The sequence below is a fragment of the Heloderma suspectum genome, chromosome 1 (genome assembly GCF_057233095.1).
Source record: "Heloderma suspectum isolate Gila_16-S chromosome 1, 16-S_ref, whole genome shotgun sequence".
NCBI lineage: Eukaryota > Metazoa > Chordata > Lepidosauria > Squamata > Helodermatidae > Heloderma > Heloderma suspectum.
The window spans coordinates 286,558,905-286,579,149 of NC_139458.1; the positions used below are offsets into that span (position 1 = coordinate 286,558,905).

General features: G+C 42.8%; 2 protein-coding genes across 25 annotated transcripts in view; one reads left to right on the plus strand and one right to left on the minus strand.

Moving 5' to 3' along the window:
- Positions 1 to 20,245, plus strand: part of MCPH1 (microcephalin 1) — a 156,223-nt gene that overhangs the window by 68,148 nt on the left and 67,830 nt on the right. The gene's annotated exons all lie outside the window — the stretch shown is intronic.
- ANGPT2 (angiopoietin 2) overlaps positions 1 to 20,245 on the minus strand; it is a 139,824-nt gene that overhangs the window by 31,653 nt on the left and 87,926 nt on the right. For all 20 annotated transcript variants that reach the window (XM_084826798.1, XM_084826799.1, XM_084826795.1 and 17 more), the window contains one exon: positions 2,201 to 2,356. In XM_084826798.1, the coding sequence (XP_084682924.1) occupies positions 2,201 to 2,356 (156 nt within the window). The remainder of the gene's footprint in view (positions 1 to 2,200; positions 2,357 to 20,245) is intronic.

Consider the following 20,245-nt stretch of genomic DNA (forward strand, 5'->3'; position numbering starts at 1 on the left):
CTATATTGTTTGTTCTGTAAATGTAATAGTTTGTGGTTACTCCATAATAACCACACTTTTGGATGGTATTTGAGTTGAGTTCTATAATGAGGGCCATTCCCTCCTCCCGCAGTTTGAGTATGGGAACCTCTCTGTTCCTCTTGAGGAACCACAATTGATTTGGGACTTGGACATCAACTTGAAAAAATGTGGCAATTTATTTTTCTTTGTAGCTTCCTGTTACTTCCTAACCTTTCTCCCACTCAGTTCAGTCCTTTCATTTATCCTGCAGTTAAATCATAACTATTGAAATGCTCATGCTTATCCAAGTTTCCTCACAGACTGTGCCTTCTGTAAGGGTGCATAACTGTAAGGCCGCTGTAAGAGTCCTAAGTTGAGTGCTGCATGAAGAACCACTGCAGAAGTATGCTCAGGATTTTGATCCAGGGTTAGCTCAGAATCTCTTCTCTGTTTCAGCCCCCCTCTGTTATGGGGAGAAAAAGGGGAGTAATAGGAATCTACTTGAAGCACTTTGCAAATTAAAGTGCAAAGCAGTAAGATGTATCTCCTACAGCAAAAACTTAGAAGTGTTGTTTTGGCGTAAGAACAGAGTATCATCTTTGCCCAAATGAGGGCATAGGAAGCTGCCTTCTATCTAGCCCAGTACTGTCAACACTGCCTGGCTGCGGCTCTCCAGGGCTTCAGGCAAGATTCTTTCCTAGCCCTACCTGGAGATGCTGGGAATTGAACCTGGGATCTTCTGCATGTGCAAAGCATGTGCTCTATCACTGAGCTATGGCCCCTCCCCATAATAAAGGAGTACCTTTATTAGGTAGCTGCTGACACTGCATAGTCTGGCCCTTTGTGCTTCTCCTCAAGTTATTTCTGCCCCACTCACAATCCTGTACCCACCAAGGTTAAATCCCTGCTTTTCCAGTGTCAGGGTACTGCTCAGCTGTCCTAGTCTGAGCCCATCCTTCTCACATAGTTCTCTCTCCTCTACCTATTTCAATTGCAAGCTCCACAGGGAAAGTGGCTGCTCTATTTTGAGCACTGAGGATTGAGGCAAACCTCTTTGGGTCCTTGTCCTTGGCTAATAAAATCTGCTAGGGCTGGGCTACATATTTTGGCTTCAGAGGTGATAAATAATTTGTTAAGAAGCAGTGTAATTCCAGCCACCCTGAAGGAAGCAATAGGAAAGCCACTATTAAAGGAGCCAAATTTAGATCCCTTGGCATTAGAGTGAGTAGTGGCTTGCCAGTTAAACACAGTCTTGGAGGGCACTGATTATTTAGATCTTTTCCGGTCTGAATTTTGGCCTGGGTTTGGGACTGAAACAGCTTTGGTCACCCTGGTTAATGACTTATTCTGGAGAATAGAGCAGGGAGTGCAACTCTATTCGTTCTCCTGGACCTCTCAGCAGATTTTTATACCACTAACCATGATATCCTTCCTGATCAGATCTCTGGGGTGGGGCTCAGAGGCATGGTGTTATGGTGGCTTTCATTCTTCCTGGCTGGACAGATCCAGATGGTGGTGCTGGGCTCTTCTGTTCCACTCAATGACCATTGGCCTCAGAACCATTGCCTCAAGGTTCTGGCTCATCCCCCATGCTTCTTAACATCTACATGAAACCGCTGGGAGATGTCATCAGGAGGTTTAGGCAGTGTTGTCATCATTATGCAGATGACATGCAGCTCTAACTCCATCATCTAATCCCAGGTGTGCAGTCGAAATTCTGAACTGGTGTCTGGAGGCAGTTTTAGGATGGATGAGGGCAAACAAGTTGAAGTAAATCTTGACAAGTCAGAGGTCCTGTCAGTTTGAGAAACCTTCTGATTTGAATGGAGGTGCGCAGCCTCTCTTGCCAACTGTAAGCTAGTTAACTGTATTCACCATGTATAAAGAGTTGTTTACCTTATAGATCTGCCAAATTGTGAGAACAATTTTATTGGAGTTGAAGGTTTCTGGACTTCAGCTTCAATAAAAATCTTCTACACGAGTCACAGAGCTAACCATGCTGTTCTCTGGGTTGCAGCCATTAGCTACAAAATAAAAAGATGAGGCTTTTCCTTTTACAAGCTCAGTGCTTCTGATGTAACTGCATGGATATGCTTTTTCTGTGGAAAAATATAACAACATGCACAACATATTACACATTGCTCTTTTGGATTATTTCAGGTTGTACAGAATTATTGCAGGTTATACTATTGGTACTTACATGTGCTTCAACATCTGTTAATTTGCGGGTCTGTTCAGCTGTTTGATTTAATAGGTTTGTGCCTATTTCGATCATTACTGCTGTCTGGTTCTGCACAGCATTCTGCTGGATCTCTACCATTTCTTTTTTCATGTTATCCTGGATATAATTTTCAAGCTGCATGACCGAAAAAAGAGAATGTTGATGTTCTTGCACTGTTTTGTTTGTTCATAAGCACATTCATTATTCTGTATTTCTGAAACTTCCTATGCTTTCCCTATCATTTTTGGAATGTTTAACAGGTAAGGCAAAATAGGGAAGCTGTTATAAGTCATCAACTGGAGATCCTGGAGCCAAATGGTAACCATCTGGTCTCCCAGTAGCCAGTACAGAGACAGGTAGGGGTGTGAAGGAAAGGAAGCAGTTGCTCTGGCCATGGGATTTGCCAGCAGTTAACTATTGGGCTATGATGCTCCAGTACCTCTTCAAGTGGCCATCCAGTAAAAACTAGTCACTAATCAGGGCTCTAAGAAAATAACTGGTCCCCAGGCACACAGAGAGGCATGTTCTCCATATACTGCCATTTATGAGAGACTGTTCCTACTTTCCAGTACCTGCTTGTGGTAAAACACTGGGTTGCATCTAACATAATGCTGGCAGAAAAAGTACGAGGTGGCATTGTTTTGCTAGTAATTGTGCAAGTACTAGCATAACAACAAGCACCAGCAAACACCTAGTGCAATGAGGTTGTAATGAGTTATGAAAGTGCTTGTGCAACCAGAATCAAAGTATTGGCTTTGTCACTTGCAAAAGGATACAAATGGAATTTCTGCAAGTTGTAGAAACTTTGCATCAGCAGAATAACACCACTGGATTACAACCTACTGTCCCTGTTTTTTCACTGTTTGAGGAAATATTGGGGTGCCTTTTTTAATGCTTATCCGCACACACCTGGACTAGAGCACATCAGGTTTTTTGGTCTCCAGGAATTAAATATCTGAGTGGACGGGAAGGCATCTTGACTGTAGCACACATGCATGTAAATGCACAGACAAATGTAGTGCCAGTGTACTGCTTCCCTTCCATCCCTCCCTCGTGGCTATAGTCACCTGTGCAGGTAATAAATATTGCTGAAGGTGTTTCAAATGGCAGCTATTATAAAAATGCAGCCAGATCCTTTGTAAGATTAAAGGTTTTATTGAACATCCTTTGAGTTTTTAAATTTTATTTTGAAGCTTTGAACAACTTGTACTGTTTAAAGCCATAGGCCACCACAATATATATTTTATTTTAATGAAACCGTGTATAGTCACTCAAATAATGTGGCAACCATTTCTTCAGAAGCTTGTGCAGGATAGGCTATTTGGTCAATACAATGTGCCGCAGGTGGTGAAAAAGAGGTCCAGGTAGTGCTGCTTGTTGCGGGAATAGATGTTACAGATATACTAGGGTGTCTGTATTTTCATCTGTGTCTAATGTTCGAAAGTATGCATTCTCTAGCACTGCTGTGGGCATGCTATTAAGTGTAAGAGCCATGAAAAGTTGAGTGGCTATCTCAAGACTTGGCTACATGGCTGCTTCCCGCCATTGTCACCTCTGGTGGCAATGTGCCGGTGTTAGCAACAGTGGTAATTTTATTTAGAGATGAGAGTAGCTTAGACAAAGGCTCAAGAGCTTAATCACCTTCCTGAACCAAGAGTTCAAATATATGAGTATCTCATACCTACGTTGTTGGAGATTAGACAAGAAGTCTGGCATGCTATAACAGTGTTGTTTGTGCATTGTTAGTCGACTTTTGGACAAACAAAACATAAAAAGCAAGGGTATGAAACAATGTCTTCCTTCGAAGAATGCCAAAATAACAACTGTTTCAAAATGATCTCGGGGCACGTTCACATAACCGCTTCAGCATGTGTAGCCAACAACATATTCCAAGGCTTCAATGAATCATGTTTTGTTTTCATTTTAGCTGCTGTTTATATTAATAATTTGCAAATTTGGTACCTTTCTTTAGATCCTGATTTCTCAAGAAAATGATTAACTCTGTCTCTCTCAATCCAGTTTTTGTGACATCCCCTAAGCTCTTAGGAGAGGGGCTGTGGCTCTGTGGTAGAGCACCTGCTTTGCATACAGGAGGTCCCAGGTTCAATCCCCAGCATCTCCAGGTAGGGCTGGAAAATCTCCTGCCTGAAACCCTGGAAAGCCGCTGCCAGTCAGTGTTGACAATACCGGGCTAGATGGACCAATGGTCCAAGTCAGTATAAGGCTGCTTCCTATGTTCCTCTTTTGCCCCAAGTCTCCTTCCCTGCAGCTGGATGCACTCCCATCACCCATCATTTAATTCCCTACTCATAAATCTTGTTATTCGGCAAAGCTTCATTCCTAATATGAAATAATTATGGCTAATTCTGTCTACTGATAATATTCAATACCAGGTCTCTTTCTTCCCATGTGACTTTTATCTCTTACTTGATCTGACCCAATTGTGTTATTTGTTATATCACTCCCTCATCTTTGTATTTAGAACAGCTTTAATTTTTTCTATAGATCTCTCAGCAACTAATCAGGTCTTATTGTCTGTCATCATATATTGATTGGTTGTTCCTAGGAAGAATGTCTAGACCTGTTATAATTTCTTCTGGATCAAAGGGCCAATCTACATTGCGCCCACCATCGCAATGAATTCGGTGTCCCGTCAGGTTAAACGCTCTCGCATTACAACGTGATTATTCACACTCACCCATTTTCCCCGTTGCAGTGCTTCATCAAATGTGCGAGCTCGGTTCACACTCGAGTGCTGTGCTGTTTTCCTGCTGTTTTCCTGCACGCGCTTGTCTGATCTCGGATGCTAAGCAGGGTTGGCCCCAATCAGTAGTTGGATGGGCGACCACCTGGGAATCAGGCTTCCTGCACTGAGCAGGGGGTTGTTCTGTCCCTTCAAATGAGACTAAGTTTTACCCCTTCCTATCACCCGCTCTGGATTTTTTTTAAAAAATTAAGGTGTTATCCTCGCAGAATCGGGGCTTCTCTGCAATGTTTTTTTCCTAATTCAGGCATGATCTTCGAAGATTCAAAGTTGTGAAGCTTCGAAGCTTCGAAGATCATGCCTGAATTAGAAAAAAAAACATTGCAGAGAAGCCCCGATTCTGCGAGGATAACGCCTTAATTAAAAAAACAAACATCCACAGCGGGGGATAGGAGGAGGTAAAACTTAATCTCATTTGAAGGGATAGAACAAACCCCTGCTCAGTGCAGGAAGCCTGATTCCCAGGCAGTCGTCCATCCAACCACTGACCGAGGCCAACCCCGCTTAGCTTCCGAGATCAGACAAGCGTGCACACATCCAGCACTTTGCTTGTTGCTGAGGAAACGGGGGCTGCTGAGGAAGCTATGTGATCAGTAGCCGGAAGAAGACATGGGGCCGTCGAGAGCTGTGATTGGACAGGAGGGAAATACAAACACTGCCGTATATGGACAGGCGGGGGAAGGGACTATGACCGGATACGGTAGCGAAGGCGGAAAATCAGAGCATATTAAGGGGAAGTACCGGGATATTAGGATATTAAAAGTAGGAGCACAGAAGTGGGAAATTCCGGTTCCAGTTCGAGGCGGCTACTGCATAGTGTGAAAGGCGGGCAGTGAAACCTCATTGGAAGCGAAAAAAGGCAGTAAGTGTAGATCCAGCCAAAGAGACAGCCTCCTTCTGGCCTCCTTCTCTGCCATCCTGAGTTGTCTTTTTCATTGTCTTTTCACCTCATCCATACCATCTCATTTATCTCAACCTGCTTCAACTGTACTACAGCTAAGTATTTCATCTGCTAAGTTTATTAGTTTTCTGTAAAAGTTGCATTTTCAATAAAGTTGAAGATGGATTTACATGCAAGTTTGTATCAGATCTGAATTTAGTTGCCTGGACAGACCCCCACCCCACCCCAAATGTGAATTGTGGACAAAAATAAAATAAAATTTGTTCTTGGGACTTGTCTCTTAAAATGCACCCTATCATAAGTTCTTTTTAGTTCTAAATTTCTTTCTCTAGGGGAAGGTAGTTGGTTCACTTCTCCCTGCTCCCCCAACCCCCGGTGCTCCTATCTAGTAGATTTCTTGTGTTAATTGCTGTTAAATTTAGACTGCTAGTTATAACTTTCTGTCTGAAAATTTTGTGCTTTATACTTTGCTGTTTGCGCAAATGTTTCCAATAGTTACATTTTCTCAGATTTACTTAATCATAATTCTTGACCTCTGAAGCTGTCTTGTAGGTTCAGGAAGAATGAGTCTATTGTACTTTACTTCCAGATAAAATTGGTGGCCACAGTTGGATGTCACACTAAAGCAGGGCTGCAGAACTTCCAGCCTGCAAGGTACCCCATTCTGGCCTGTGCTGCCTCTTCCCACCCTCCAGGGGGTGGGACTTAGGCTCCAATCCTTGCCCCGAGAGGAATCACCTCAGAGAATATCCCCACTGCTATCTCCAGTCTGAGACTGGAGATAGCAGCAGTGATGTGGGGTGGCTTGGGCTTTCTCCATGCTGGGAGGAGGCACAGTTCCGTGCCACATTCCAATATGAAGATAAAAAGAAAAAAGGGGGAAGTGACATCAGGGGGCGGGCCTACATACCTGATGTGATGTCAGGGGCGGGGTCAAGCCTCCTGACATCATCTGGCCTGCAGGGTGGCGGGCAATCTGCCCCCCCAACCCAAAACTGTTCTGCACCCCTGCACTAATGCATAGTTTGGTGTGATGTGAATGAGCCAGAACAAGCTGCAGCGATCCTTAGCTCACACTCCTTTACTCCCTTTTCCTCTTGTGTGGCTATGAGGAATTTGGAAGCTTCCACTTCTGCTGTTGCTTAACCACAGCTTGTCGAACTGTCAAACTGTGGCTAAAGTTAATTATGGCTGGTTTGAAACAAGCAAACCTGAGATCATCACACTAAACTATGCTCTAGTGTGACATCCAAACATGGCCAGTGAATGAGGTAGTTCATCACCATTTCAGAAGATTCATTAGCTCTTCTTATGGGCATTGCCTGACTTGAGGTATATCAGTGAAATGCTCTTTCTCTATCCACATCACAATTTTGCTACTTTTAAGTGTGTGACCTGGTTGACACAATCACCAGTACCCACTGTGAATTATATAAGCCATGGTGGGTTGTGGCACGTGCCAGCCACCATTGTGAATATTCAAGCCACAGAGGGTGGGCACAGCAGCTTATCATGACATGTGAACCCAGGCTGGGTGGCTTGTTGCCGTGGATAACAAGCCACCCAGAACTTGTGGGCTACGGTAAGATTCTACTGCAGCAATTGTGTGAACTGGCCCTCTGTGTGTGCGCGCACGTGCTGGTGGTGGTGGGAGATAGACTGCTTACAGTTCGTAAGGAAAAGAGGAAACTTTAGAATTAGCACATACCATTCCTTGAGCACTACTTTGAACTACATTATTAATCATTTTAAAAGTAAGAATGGATTTGCCAATTCCTGTTTGAAATGAAGACTCTCACTGATCCTTGTTTACGTCTGTTTTATAGGATGTCAGACACCAGACTAACAAATTGGTCGTGCTTTTCTGGAGATGCTTTAGCTATGCTTCATATATGTGATTTATAATTCTACATCGATGAAGAATAACTAAAACCTCGCCTAGTTTAGTTTTCTTGAGTGCAACTAGGCATTTGTGTTCTTGGCAGCAACAGTTGTATACAGAGCACTTCATTTTTTGCCAACTAAGTGCCACCCTTTATGAATGGCACAAGTAAATATTGTAATGCATGATGCAGTAAATATTGTAATACATGAAAAAAAAGATCTGGCTGGAACATTAATAAGATTTAGCCTTGAAAACATTTTGTTGCCTGGACACAATAAGGCTAGAATACAAAGGGCTTGGGCATGCCCACTGGAATTATTGACTTTTTTTGGAACAGCAGATCTCCCACTGCCATATCACACACTTCTTTTCAAAGTCCCATCAGGTTGCCCGGTGGCATGGCAGAAGAGCTAGTGATCAAAAGCCCACTTCCTCACATGAAGCTAGTTGCACAGATCCCAACCTGAGGCCAAGAGTGAAAGAGCTACTTTAGGCATGCCTAAAGGGTTTGGGTTCTAGGACGTCATGGATATCAGGCTTTAAAAAGTATGGGCCTGATTCATATTACATGTATGCGCATGTGCACACGCACACCAACATCACATAGAGGGGGAGAATATGAAGAACAAGAAGCTAGGCATGAGGGTGTGGCTGGAGATGGAGGGAGAATGCTGAAAAGGATTGGTTGATTTCCTACACTTCCGTGATGTACTTACACAGGTTCCTGCTGTGGATTAGTAGTAGAAGAGAGCTGTGTCAATGTAAACCAGCTTTCCCCAGCCTCCAGTTCTTTTGGACTATACCTCCCAGCATTCCGACCATTGGTCATGCTGGCTGGAGCTGATGGGAGTTAGTCCAAATCATCTGGAGGAGGCACCGAGTTGAGGAAGGCTAATAGAAACTCTAGGGTGAATAATAATGGGATGGAGCATGGGTAGAGGAGAAAGGAATTTCCTGTCCTGGAAAGCCTTTTTCCCCATTCTACAGCTTTCTCCCTCCACTTCCAGCCACCACTTTACTCCTAGCTTCCTGACCTTTGCAGTGAATGGCCTAAGGTAACCAGTAAGCTTTGTGACTGAGCAGGTCATATCACCATAGAGGTGGGAAGTGCAAGCATGAGACCTGCCAGGAGTAAGACATGGCAGTGGAGAGGATTAAATGCTGCCCTAATGTGTTTCCTTCCTCTTCTTTTCCTGGATTTTGAACATTGGAGTCCAGACACTGGACATAGATCTTCAATTTCCTCACTACCCAGTTGAAAAATAGACAGATGGCAACCCTGTTGCTCAATGAGATCGTTGATTTTGAATAACAAATGCTGGCAGCCACATCATCAACTGCTTTTGAAAGTCTCTTGAGTTTTAAAAGTGTTGCTCTGTGCTGCAGTAGGATGTGGTTTGACAAACACAGGCCCAATACTCCCTTGAGCATGCAGAATTAGTTCAGCAGTTCTTTGGTTTCTAGCGTCATAGATGTTTTCATGGAATCCGCTCTGGACTGATCTAACACATGAGGTGGTCTGAGGAGCTAAGTTTAAAAAGAATAGAAGAAAAAGCTGGGACAAATGGTGACTGAGGTAGCTGGGTTGACATCTTACCCCAGGTTTACTGAGTTTAAACATCACCAGGTGGGCTCAGAAAATTTTAGCTTTGACTGGATTTAGTCCAGAAAGATCAGGACTACATTTAACCATTTACCATCTATCCAATAACCATTTTGTCTTCTATAATTTCATTGTGCTTATGTCAAATTCAGTTCTGAGAAACCAATAGGTCAATTTTGTATAGCGTGGAAGGACCTACAGACTTAGAAAATATATGAATTCAGTATAGGCTACTATAATGATGGGTTATGCAGTGACTGCATGCCACAATAATACACTTGGTTTGGTGGGAAGCTTTATTGTTATGTACAAGATATATATAAACAGACTGACTGCCTTATTAAGTATATGAGACTTTGATTTAAAATAATGGAAAACATCATTGTATAGGTGACTTAAGATCACTTGCAGTTTTGATTTTACTTTTGTAAAGGAAAGCACATTATTAGTGTGCTCGCAGCATTTCCCGCTGGCTTCTTTTTCCTCATGCAAGCCAGACTATTAAAGGTGCACAGCCCTTCAGGGGGATACCTAAACAGAAGTCAAAATCCCTGTTAAGAGTACTAACATACACATTTCCAAAAACCGCTCAAAAATTATGTCAGTATATGAAGTTGTACACTTCTAAAAGTGCTGACAATGGGGAAACCCCTTTTTAATTTTTTTTAATAAAAGATGATGTTATCATTTTATTATTATTATTTACATTTTATTATTGAGGGGGTTATACAAGCTTCTTGTTAGTATACTGTTCTGTATACTAATTTAAACTGCACGTACCTGGGAGTAAGCCCCACTGAACCTAGGAGAGCTTACTTCGGAGTAGACATGTATAGGTTTGCATTGTGAGGGTATCTACTAGAACTAGAATTAGTAGAGTGTGTCTACTAATATTCTAGTCTATTCTAATTTTAGTAAGGATTTTATCATTTTCCAAATTATTCTTCTGAAGAAGGGCTGCATAGCCTGAAGCTTGTTGGACTCTTGAATTTTTGTGTGGGTTAGGGCACAATCCTATGCATGTTTAGACAGAAAAAAATCCTACAACTTCCAGCATTCCCCAGCCATTCCCTAGTTGTATGACTTTGTTGTTGTTGTTCAGTCGTGTCCGACTCTTCGTGACCCCATGGACCATAGCACGCCAGGCCTTCCTGTCCTGCGCACTCTCCCGGAGTGTGCTCAGGTTCATATTCATTGCATCCGTGATGCTATCTAGCCATCTCATCCTCTGCCGTCCCCTTCTCCTTTTGCCTTCAGTCTTTCCCAGCATCAGGGTCTTTTCCAGAGAGTTTTCTCTTCGCATTAGGTGGCCAAAATATTGGAGCTTCAGCTTCAGTATCTGTCCTTCCAATGTGCACTCAGGGTTGATTTCCTTTAGGATTGACTGATTTGACCTCCTTGCAGTCCAGGGGACTCGTAAGAGTCTTCTCCAGCACCACAGTTCGAAAGCATCAATTCTTCGGCGCTCAGCCTTCCTTATAGTCCAGCTCTCACAGCCATACATTACTACTGGGAAAACCATAGCTTTGATTAGACGGACCTTTGTCGGCAAGGTGATGTCTCTGCTTCTTACTATGCTGTCTAGGTTTGCCATAGCTTTCCTCCCAAGGAGCAAGCGTCTTTTAATTTCATGGCTACAGTCACCGTCTACAGTGATCTTGGAGCCCAAGAAAGTAAAATCTGTCACTGCTTCCAATCCTTCCCCTTCTATATGCCAGGAAGTGATAGGGCCAGATGCCATGATCTTAGTTTTTTTAATGTTGAGTTTCAAACCAGCTTTTGCACTTGTGCATAGGATTGAACCTTCAATAAATCTTCTGTGAACTTCTCATAGTCTGCGATGCATCAGTGTTGCCATCATCCTCTTTCTTGGTTTACATTTTCCTAATAATATTTTGGTCAGGCTGTACCAGTGAAAAACAAATTAACTGATGTGGAGATGTTTCTTGGTGAACAATGAGATATTTGGCCACTTCAACTGGTCTTCGAAAATTGCTTATAATGTGCCCTAAACAAGGACAAGTGTATTAATTCATTGATTAATTCATTATATTTTTAACCTGTTTGTGAAAATAAAAGGTCTGGCTCCTTTTATCCTCACAATTCTGTGCGATAGGTTCAGCTGTGTAAAAAATAATAATATTAGGGTATGTTACCCTTGAGTAGCAGATAACGAATGTAAGCTTGCTTAGCCTACCCTATCCTACCACAAGAAACTGAACTGGACTCAACTGACCCTGCAGATGGGAAACTGTGAGAGTTCTCTCAACATCTCCAGCCTGTTTTTAGTCTAATCTTCAGTCAGAACATAAGAACACTGAGGGCAGTATCCAATGGTGTCATTATTGCTAGTGGAGCTCCGCCAAATTTTCCCATTGCGCACGCAGTTGTGCATTGCGCTTGCACAAGCGGTTGTGCAAGCAGTTACACGACTGGTGTAACCTGCTGCACAACCCCATTGGACAACAGGGTTGTACAACAGGTTGTACAACCATGCTGGCGCAAAAGTAACTTTAGTTGGATTCTCTTCTTGCACATCATTCAGAACCTAGTTTCTGCTAGCACAGTGTCATTTGTGCTAACAGAATGACATATTGGCTACTGCCCTGAAAGAATGATATTTTCCTGGTAAAGGACAAAGCAGTTTCACTAATATTTGTAATCCATCCTCACTAGAATTTGAACATTGTTGGTCTTGATTCAATGCTTGTTATATTTTGGGGTTTTTTTTTCAAATCTGCAAATCCCAAAGAGTGATGCTATAAATGTAAACACATGCAACAGAATCAGAAGTTAAAACTAGGAAAATTTAGTGAGTTAGAACATCTCACCACATTCCCTTTCCCATTCTTGCTGATCTATTCCTACACATCCCCACTCCCATACCTTTTGACTTGACAGCCCACTCCTTGGTCTTATTCCACATGCACTAGGACAGTTTCCGAAATACCTTCTTGTCCAGTCAAGAACTGGATCTGTTCACCAATGAATGACAGATTCAGCTGTGGTATTGCTGAGTACCAATGTGTATAGCGGTTAGCGATGCTAGCTCCAGGTTTTTGAGGGCCCTTGGGCAAGACACCCTCAATGGGCCCCCTCGCTCAGTGAATATACCTTCTCACCACTTTTGTCATCAGCTGCTATTTCTCCTCTTCCTCATTGTTGCTGCCACTTGCTTGCTTGACAAGCAGCCAGCCAGTGAGCAAGTAGACAGTGGCATCTACTGCTCCTCCTTCTCACCATCACTGGTATCTGGGCCAGAGTGAGAAGAGAATGAACAAGCACGTTGCAAAGGTGAGGAGGAGCAAGTCCAGGGGGACTCTTGTCAGTGGGTCTCTGCTGGAGTGTAGGCCCTCAGCAAGTACCCAACCATACCTACCTTTGTCGCTGGCCCTGGTGGTTAGTGTACTGAATTCAGACTGGGGAGTCTAGATTCATATCCCCACTTAGGCATGAGGTTGGTCAGGTGGCCTTGGGCAAGTCACTGTCTCTCAGCCTAACTTACCTCAGAAAATAATGGAATAGATAATTTAAGAGAGGGACCACAGCTCAGAGGTAAAATATATGCTTTGTGTGCTGAAGATGGCTTCTCCTCATGCCAACATCACCCTTCCTGGAAGCTGGACAGTGCTGGCATGCGAAAGGTATGGTCTCGGTTCTTCTTTGGGGCTTTCTGAACCTGAAGATAGTGTGGGAAGCTGCAGCACTGCTATGGCCAGGTGGAAAGGGGGGCTAGGGTGAGTTGCAATTTGGGAGTAAGTCTGGCTGAAAAATCAAAGGAACTTATTTTCTATAGAAATACAGCCTGCCATGGGTATATTTATTGGCTATGGAAATTTCAAAATGTGATGTGGTGTTTAATTTAGAAATTAGCATTGCATTTATGGTCAAAGTGTAGTTTCCAACAGAGAAGCCCCCTAATACGTTTTTAACAAATGTGTAATAACCTGCACAGGATCATTTTAACATTTAAGTGCTGCCATGTGATTTTGCTGCTGCAGAACAACAGAGAACTAGTGTGGTGTAGTGATCAGAGTGTTGGACTGGGACTCGGGAGATCCTAGATTTGGTCCCAACTCGGCCATGAAGCTCATTGGGTGACTTTGGGCCAGTCACTGACTCTTAGTCTAAAATGGAGAGGAGGAGGAGGACTATGTAAGTCACTTTGGGTTCCTTGCAAGAGGAAAAAAGTTGGGATACAAATGTAATAATAATAATAATTCATTCACAAATATAGAAGACCGAGAGAATAGTGTCAGATGGCCATTGCTATGGAGAGGGACTATCACTTTTGTTCCCCATGGCCCTGTTTTGCACATTGTTGCATTCCATCATGTCTGCACTGTTCTGGCAGATTGCACACATCTAGTGTAATTTACCAACTACTTCAACTGCTATGTTCTTAAGCCTATCATTCAAAGTTTATGGGGCTAATTCATCTTAAATGCGAGGGTTCATGCTTCACAAGCTTCACTGGCTTGTGGCATGTCTAATTTGATGGGGAATGAATTTTTCTGTGGCTCTGTTCGGACGATTGCATCGGGGGAAGAAGCCATCATGGCTTCTCCCCCAGTGACCACCATTTGCATAATCGCCCATGATGCAGCATGGGTTGGCAGGTTGTCTGAACTGGGCATGCAGTGTAGCATGGGTCACCTTGTACCCACCCTAAAACCTACAATGTGCAGTAGAGGTTGTAGGGTGGGTACGAAGCCACTCCCGCCACACCATACACCTGGTTTGGGCGACATGCCAACCTGGGGTGCATCGCAGGGGATTATGCAATGGTGGTCACGCGCACTGCACATGCGGGGATGGGGAGAGAAGCCACGATGGCTACTTTCTCCATCGTGATCATCCAAACTGAGTCTATGACTGCAATTACAGAAGTTCTCAAAGATGGTTATTAAAATGTGGGATTTGTGGTGTGGAAAAAAGATTCAGCTGCCACATATTGTTTCACATAAACAGAAAAAATATAGTCCTTAATGTGCTTCTTAACTATGTTCACAAATTAATCATATAACATAACAATAACATTTTAAGTCATTAGATGCAAATGCTCAAATTGCAGGATGCTCCAGCCCCCCTCTCCCCTTTCTGTTTTTAGAAGGCTGTGTGGATCATGATTTGGCTAAAATTGGTAGAAGTCAGGCAGTGGCGTTTGTCACACTCTCTGTGTTTTGTAATAATTCCAATTTTGTTCTATATAATCTAGAAGCCAGAGATTTGTGTATACATCCAGCACTCAGTTTTTATCACGAGAGCCTGTTAGTTATTTCCTATCTTTTGTCTTTTTGTGTTTTTCACCTAATGTTAGGATGAGATTAATTTGCCTTTCTGAACAGTTTTAAAGGTCTCTTGCTTGTAACAAGGATTTGTGTCCTTTAAACTTGCAGGAAAATTAAAAGGCAGCATAACAAGTATATAACTCCAGGCTGGAGGAGAGTCAATTTAAAACTGGTTTGCTGCCCTTTAGAGTTCGGGCAGGAAGTCCCTGTAGACTTCTGTTGTTTGTCAAGAAAAAACAATCCTCTTGAGAATGCAGATGGGAATGCTTGAGAAGCCTACAGTATTAGTTTTATACACAGCCTGCTGAGAGTGACTCTGTCAGTCCAGACCTCCAGCTAAGCTTTCCTCTCTTATCTCCTTTTTCTGTCAACAAACAAAAAAAGGTGAAAGTAACTAACTGAAGACTAGCTAGGCATACAGTGCGAGAGCGAGAAATGCACAAGGCAATTTGTGTATGTGTGTGTGTGTGTGTGTGTGTGTACACACACACACACACACACACACATATATATACAAATATGCACACATAAACACACACACCATCCTGAAAGTTTAAGTGATAACTCTTAGAACAGTAAACAAAGATGGGAACCGAAACTGCTAGGCAAGAGATCATCTTAATGAAAACCATTTGTGTCCAAAATTAAAAGGCAAGCTACTGTCTTTGAAGTCAAATGTATCGTCTGTTTTTGACTGGCTGTTTTAAAAAATGTTTTATTACTATGGCATTCTGTATTTCAGGAGCCTAGAAAGGTATAAGTCTTGCAGTTTATTCCATGTCTGGGTAGAGAGTTCCACAGTTTGTGCCTATCATAGAAAAGACCCTGGGTGCTTCCAGACAAGGCTTTAAACATGCAATTGCCCTGCTTCATTCATGGAACTTTATGGCAGGGGGGGCGGTCCAGACAGTTGGAATCCTCCTATGTTTCCCCCCTGCTTCTTCCATCTTTTTTCTTACAGAGGAAAATCCGTTAAGGAAGAAAAAACGGAATAAGTACACAGTGCTTTCTGATTGTTAGCACTAGGACCTTTCCGTCTGGAGGCACCCCCTCTCTCCAGAGGGCCCTCTCCTCTACTTGACCTCTGAAGTTGGGGGTACATGGAGAAAGGCCTCTAACAAAAATGATGTAGAAAACAATCCTAATCATGTTTGTTCAGAAGTAAATCTCTTTCAGTTCATTGGGGCTTATTCCCTAATAAATGTGCTTAGGAATTTCATCCTTCATGATTTACATCACAGTACTTCAGAGTAAGTGCTATAATTGGCTATGCGAAATCAGGCAACTTCTACTTTTGTCAGACACCCAGCCCTGGCTTTCTTTGCAATCACACTGTCAGGTCCTATTTCCAGTCAGTTTTATTATGCAAACTACAAGTAAAAAGACATTGCCTCAGGCTACAGACAGTATCCTCATGCATCCATTAAGGTAAAAGGTAAAGGTGTCCCCAACCAGTCATGTCCAGCTCTAGGGTGTGGTGCTCATCTCCATTTCTAAGCTGAAGAGCCAGTGCTGTCTGAAGACTCTTCCGTGGTCATGTGGCCGGCATGACTGAACACCGAGGCGCACGGAACGCTGTTACCTTTCCCACCAAAGCGTACCTATTTATCTACTTGCAATTTCTTGCTTTCGAACTGCTAGGTTGGCAGGAGCTGGGACTGAAGACGGGAGCTCACTCCGTCACGCAGCACTCGGGTCTCGGTCTGCAGTTCAGCGTCTTAACCACTAAGCCACTGCGGCCCCACCATGCATCCATTAGAGGCAGGCTTTTCTAAGAGACTTTGCATACTACAGGATTGTGTAGACTCGTGTAGTCACCTGGGTTAAGGCTCCACGAAAAAGAGTTGCTACGAAGCTGTCACTGCCTATGACAGCTTCCTTTCTCAGCCCGAGTGGGCTACTAAGTCCCACCCTCAAGGTGGGTCTTTCCAGGGGTGTCATCTCCTTGGCTGCCAGTCTCTTGGAACGTCTCATGACCTTATGTTGCGCCTCCCTTTTCAACTGACATCTGACCCTTGGGTCTCTTATTCCTGACCCTTGGGTCTCTTATTCCTACCCCCGCCTCCTTGTGTTTAGGAGCCTGCGTTCCCACAGATTCAGAGGCCCCAGCCTGGCTGTCATCCAAATGATTAGGCTGCAGCTGAGCTTCATCCTCTCTGGCACTATTATTCTCACCGGCCTCCTGCAACTTTGGTGGCTCCAGAATGCCTTCCCCCTCCCTGCCTGACTCAGAATCCATTCCCATGTCTTCTTGGGGTGCATCTGCAGAGGTGCTGGGCCCAATCCCTACAACTTTTCATACTGTGTGGTGATGCCCACTATGTGGGGAGTGGTGTATGTATGAGGCCTAGCTATTACAGTTTTCCATGCCACCACTGAAAAAAAGAGAAGTTGCAGTTTGCTTTCAGTTACAGTGTTTGGAAGTATGTTCACTTTTCTTCATACATATACCGTCAGCATGGTTGGGACCACCAGGCACACTGAAAAAAGGTAGCTGCCATATACTGAGCACAGGCACAAAGCTTTCCAAGTTAAAAAGTTTTTAAAGCCAAGCTGATAGCCACCAAATTTGTCATCCAATCCTATTATACTGAATTCACATGTCTGAGAAACTTGTTCTTATGTTCCTTTTGTTAATATAAAGTCACCATAAAGTATCTTTTATATCTGCCAATTTCATATACTGTGCATTCCTCCTAAAAAAAATCCACATGGTACACCCAATCATATATATCGGGTCATATGTGTTAGGTGAACATTGAAAGTAAAAGAGATGTTGTATAAAAAGATAGGTAAAATTTGCATGGGGCTTTGCCACAGCAAAAGTGATCTTGAGAACTGAGCTGAAGGTAGCTTCAGTAACCACCATGGGAAGTAGTTTAAAATGTAAAATATACCCTTCTTTGGAGTTATAAACCAAGCCCAGGATCTGCTATACATATACTTGGCCACTTTCGCTCACACACCAGGCTCTGCAGATTGTATTCAGAATGCTAAAATATTGTAAAATATGAGATTGGGTGGACACAACAGGACAGGGAAGAGAGTGTCTCCAATACAAAAACATGTTTCTGGTCCACCCCTATGTGCAAAATCATGACCTTATAGTAGTTTCACAGCATTCCAAACATTTAGAATATTCCTTTTAAATTCTGCCTTCGAACAAAATATGCGTGAGAATCAGGCCATTCTTAATTGGCAATATGCCAGCTTCAGTGTATAGCATTTTTCTGCATTCCATGTATTGAAAGTTTGATGACCTTCCCTTAAAAGTAGATTGGATTTCGTTAGGAGCAATTGTGTACTGTTAAGTCCCCTCCAATATTACAAGTTGGTCAGTAGAGGCTGGTGGCTTCGATTTTGGTGGGGCTGTAATTCTATTCTGGGTGTCAGTCACAATCAGCTGACTGGTTCAGCTCCTTCAGAGTTCTGGCTGGTTCTAACTGAAACCCAGAATGGCATTACAGCCCCACCAAAATCGGAGCCACCAGCCTCCACTGAAGTTGGTTGGTGCAGTGATTCTTCATTAGGGCATGAAACACCTCCGATAAGATGCTTTTCCTGGATGTTATATTAAACTTGAGCGATAAATATCACCCCCACTCCACCCTGCTCTCTCCCTCATATTGCGTTTTAAATATCTGCACTGCTGCTAGGTTTTACTGTGGTTGTATTTTTATTCTGTAGTTTTAATCTATTGTATTTTGTATTATATTTTCTGTTGTATTTTTGTGGTTTTAATTTTGTGAAGTGCCCAGAGAGTTTCGGCTATTGGGTGGTATAAAAATTAAATAAATAAATAAATAAATAAATAAATAAATAAATAAGCTTGCATGTAAGACGCAGCCTGGGCTAGAACCTTACTCTCTTAAGTGTGTGTATTTAAAAAAAAAACCACACACACCGATCAGGATTTTATTTTTATTTTTTTTAAACACAGGAGACCTTTCAAAAATGGCATCCCCACATACAATCTGTGCAGTATATTCTGTACCTCAGGATTCTACCGCCTTGGTCTCCTGCATGTGTAGGCCAAATCTTAGACTGAATCCTGAGAACATTGTATTAAAATTCCATCAGCCATTTCCTGCCTCTGAGAGTTGGTGTATCAGACTGTAACTTGACTCCAGTGTCAGAGATTTTCTCAAGAACAGAAAAAAACGTTTATTTTGAAGTTCACCAAATGATCAGTTTTAGAATAAAATAATCCTGGATCTCAGTCACCATGCCCTACTGGTATTTGAATGTTCCGCTCCTTTACAGGACACCTAAGACACTTTTTAACATTTAAGAATTAGTCTACGTAAAGAGGAAAAGCAATGGACATTTACGTATTTCCTGTACAGATGGCCTTTAAAGCCTAGCAGTTGAATGGTATACCATGCTGATGGCAGTGGCATGAGTACTAACTCATTTTGGCTCTTAGAGAGGTGAGAATGAGGTGTATTGAAAAGCAGGTTTGGATACTAAGATGTTGTAAAGCATTATAATGAATTTACCTAGAAGTCTGCTTGTTAGAATGAAGGTTGTACTTTTTATTTACTGTTTTTTTTAATACTAATATATAATTTAGTTTGTGTACTTCATTGTATTAATACCCAAAGTATATGCAAAAGGGCAGAAATGTGCTGAATTTTTAATTCTATAGTTGGCTGTGTAGTTTCATGCAGAACTAATGACAGTTCACTTAGTTTAGCCAGCTGCTCCAGTTAATTAAGAAGTGGTAAGGAATTTGGCTTGAACAGAGCTTGAGGACCACTTCATCCTGTATCAAGCAGGATTAACGGCAAAGCCACATGTAGATTGTAATACTAATGACCGTGGTTGTCTGTCCTGGGAAACTGCAGCCAATTGCTGCTTTCCAACATATGTACAGTAAAAAAACTCAGATGCACAAGTGTCAGATGTTGCAGTCTACACACACACACACACACACAGACACACACACATTTCCTATGCAAGATTTTGAACTCTGTGTTGGTCCTTCTAGTTGGCAATTCTTTGGTTGTTACCAAGTGCAACAAAACATTTCTTGGATGAATGAAAGAATTTAGTGCCCCCATACAATTCATCATTCAGTCTCTCATTTCCCTTCCTTCAACTGTCACTCTGTTCTGGGCTCCCACTTCCTCACTCCTGCCTCCTGTTTCACACCTCTCTGCTCTGTTGGCTGGCCTGCCCTTTCCCGCCTGCTCTTGCCTTCTCTCTCTCTTGGTTGTCCATTCACTGTCCCCCCTCCTCAGTCTTTTGTGGCATTTTGGGGGGTCCAAATAAGGTGGATTCCAGTTCTGTCATCTCTCATACTTCCTCCACTTTGCTACCACAGCTCCTGCTCTTGCAAGAGATGGTTGTTCAGTCAACTCTTTCCTTCACCTCCATTTCATTTCAGTACAACAGCACCAGGAGACCTTGCTGGGTCACTGTTCCCTGTTCCTGCCCCCTCCCCTTTCCCAGATCTACACCTGCGCAGTCTTCCTGTTTTGGGAGAGATTTTTAAAAGAAAATGTAATACTTCTGAAAACCTCAGTATTCACCAGAGCGAGCAGGTACCACCACCTTGTTGTTTGGTGGCCCCATTTT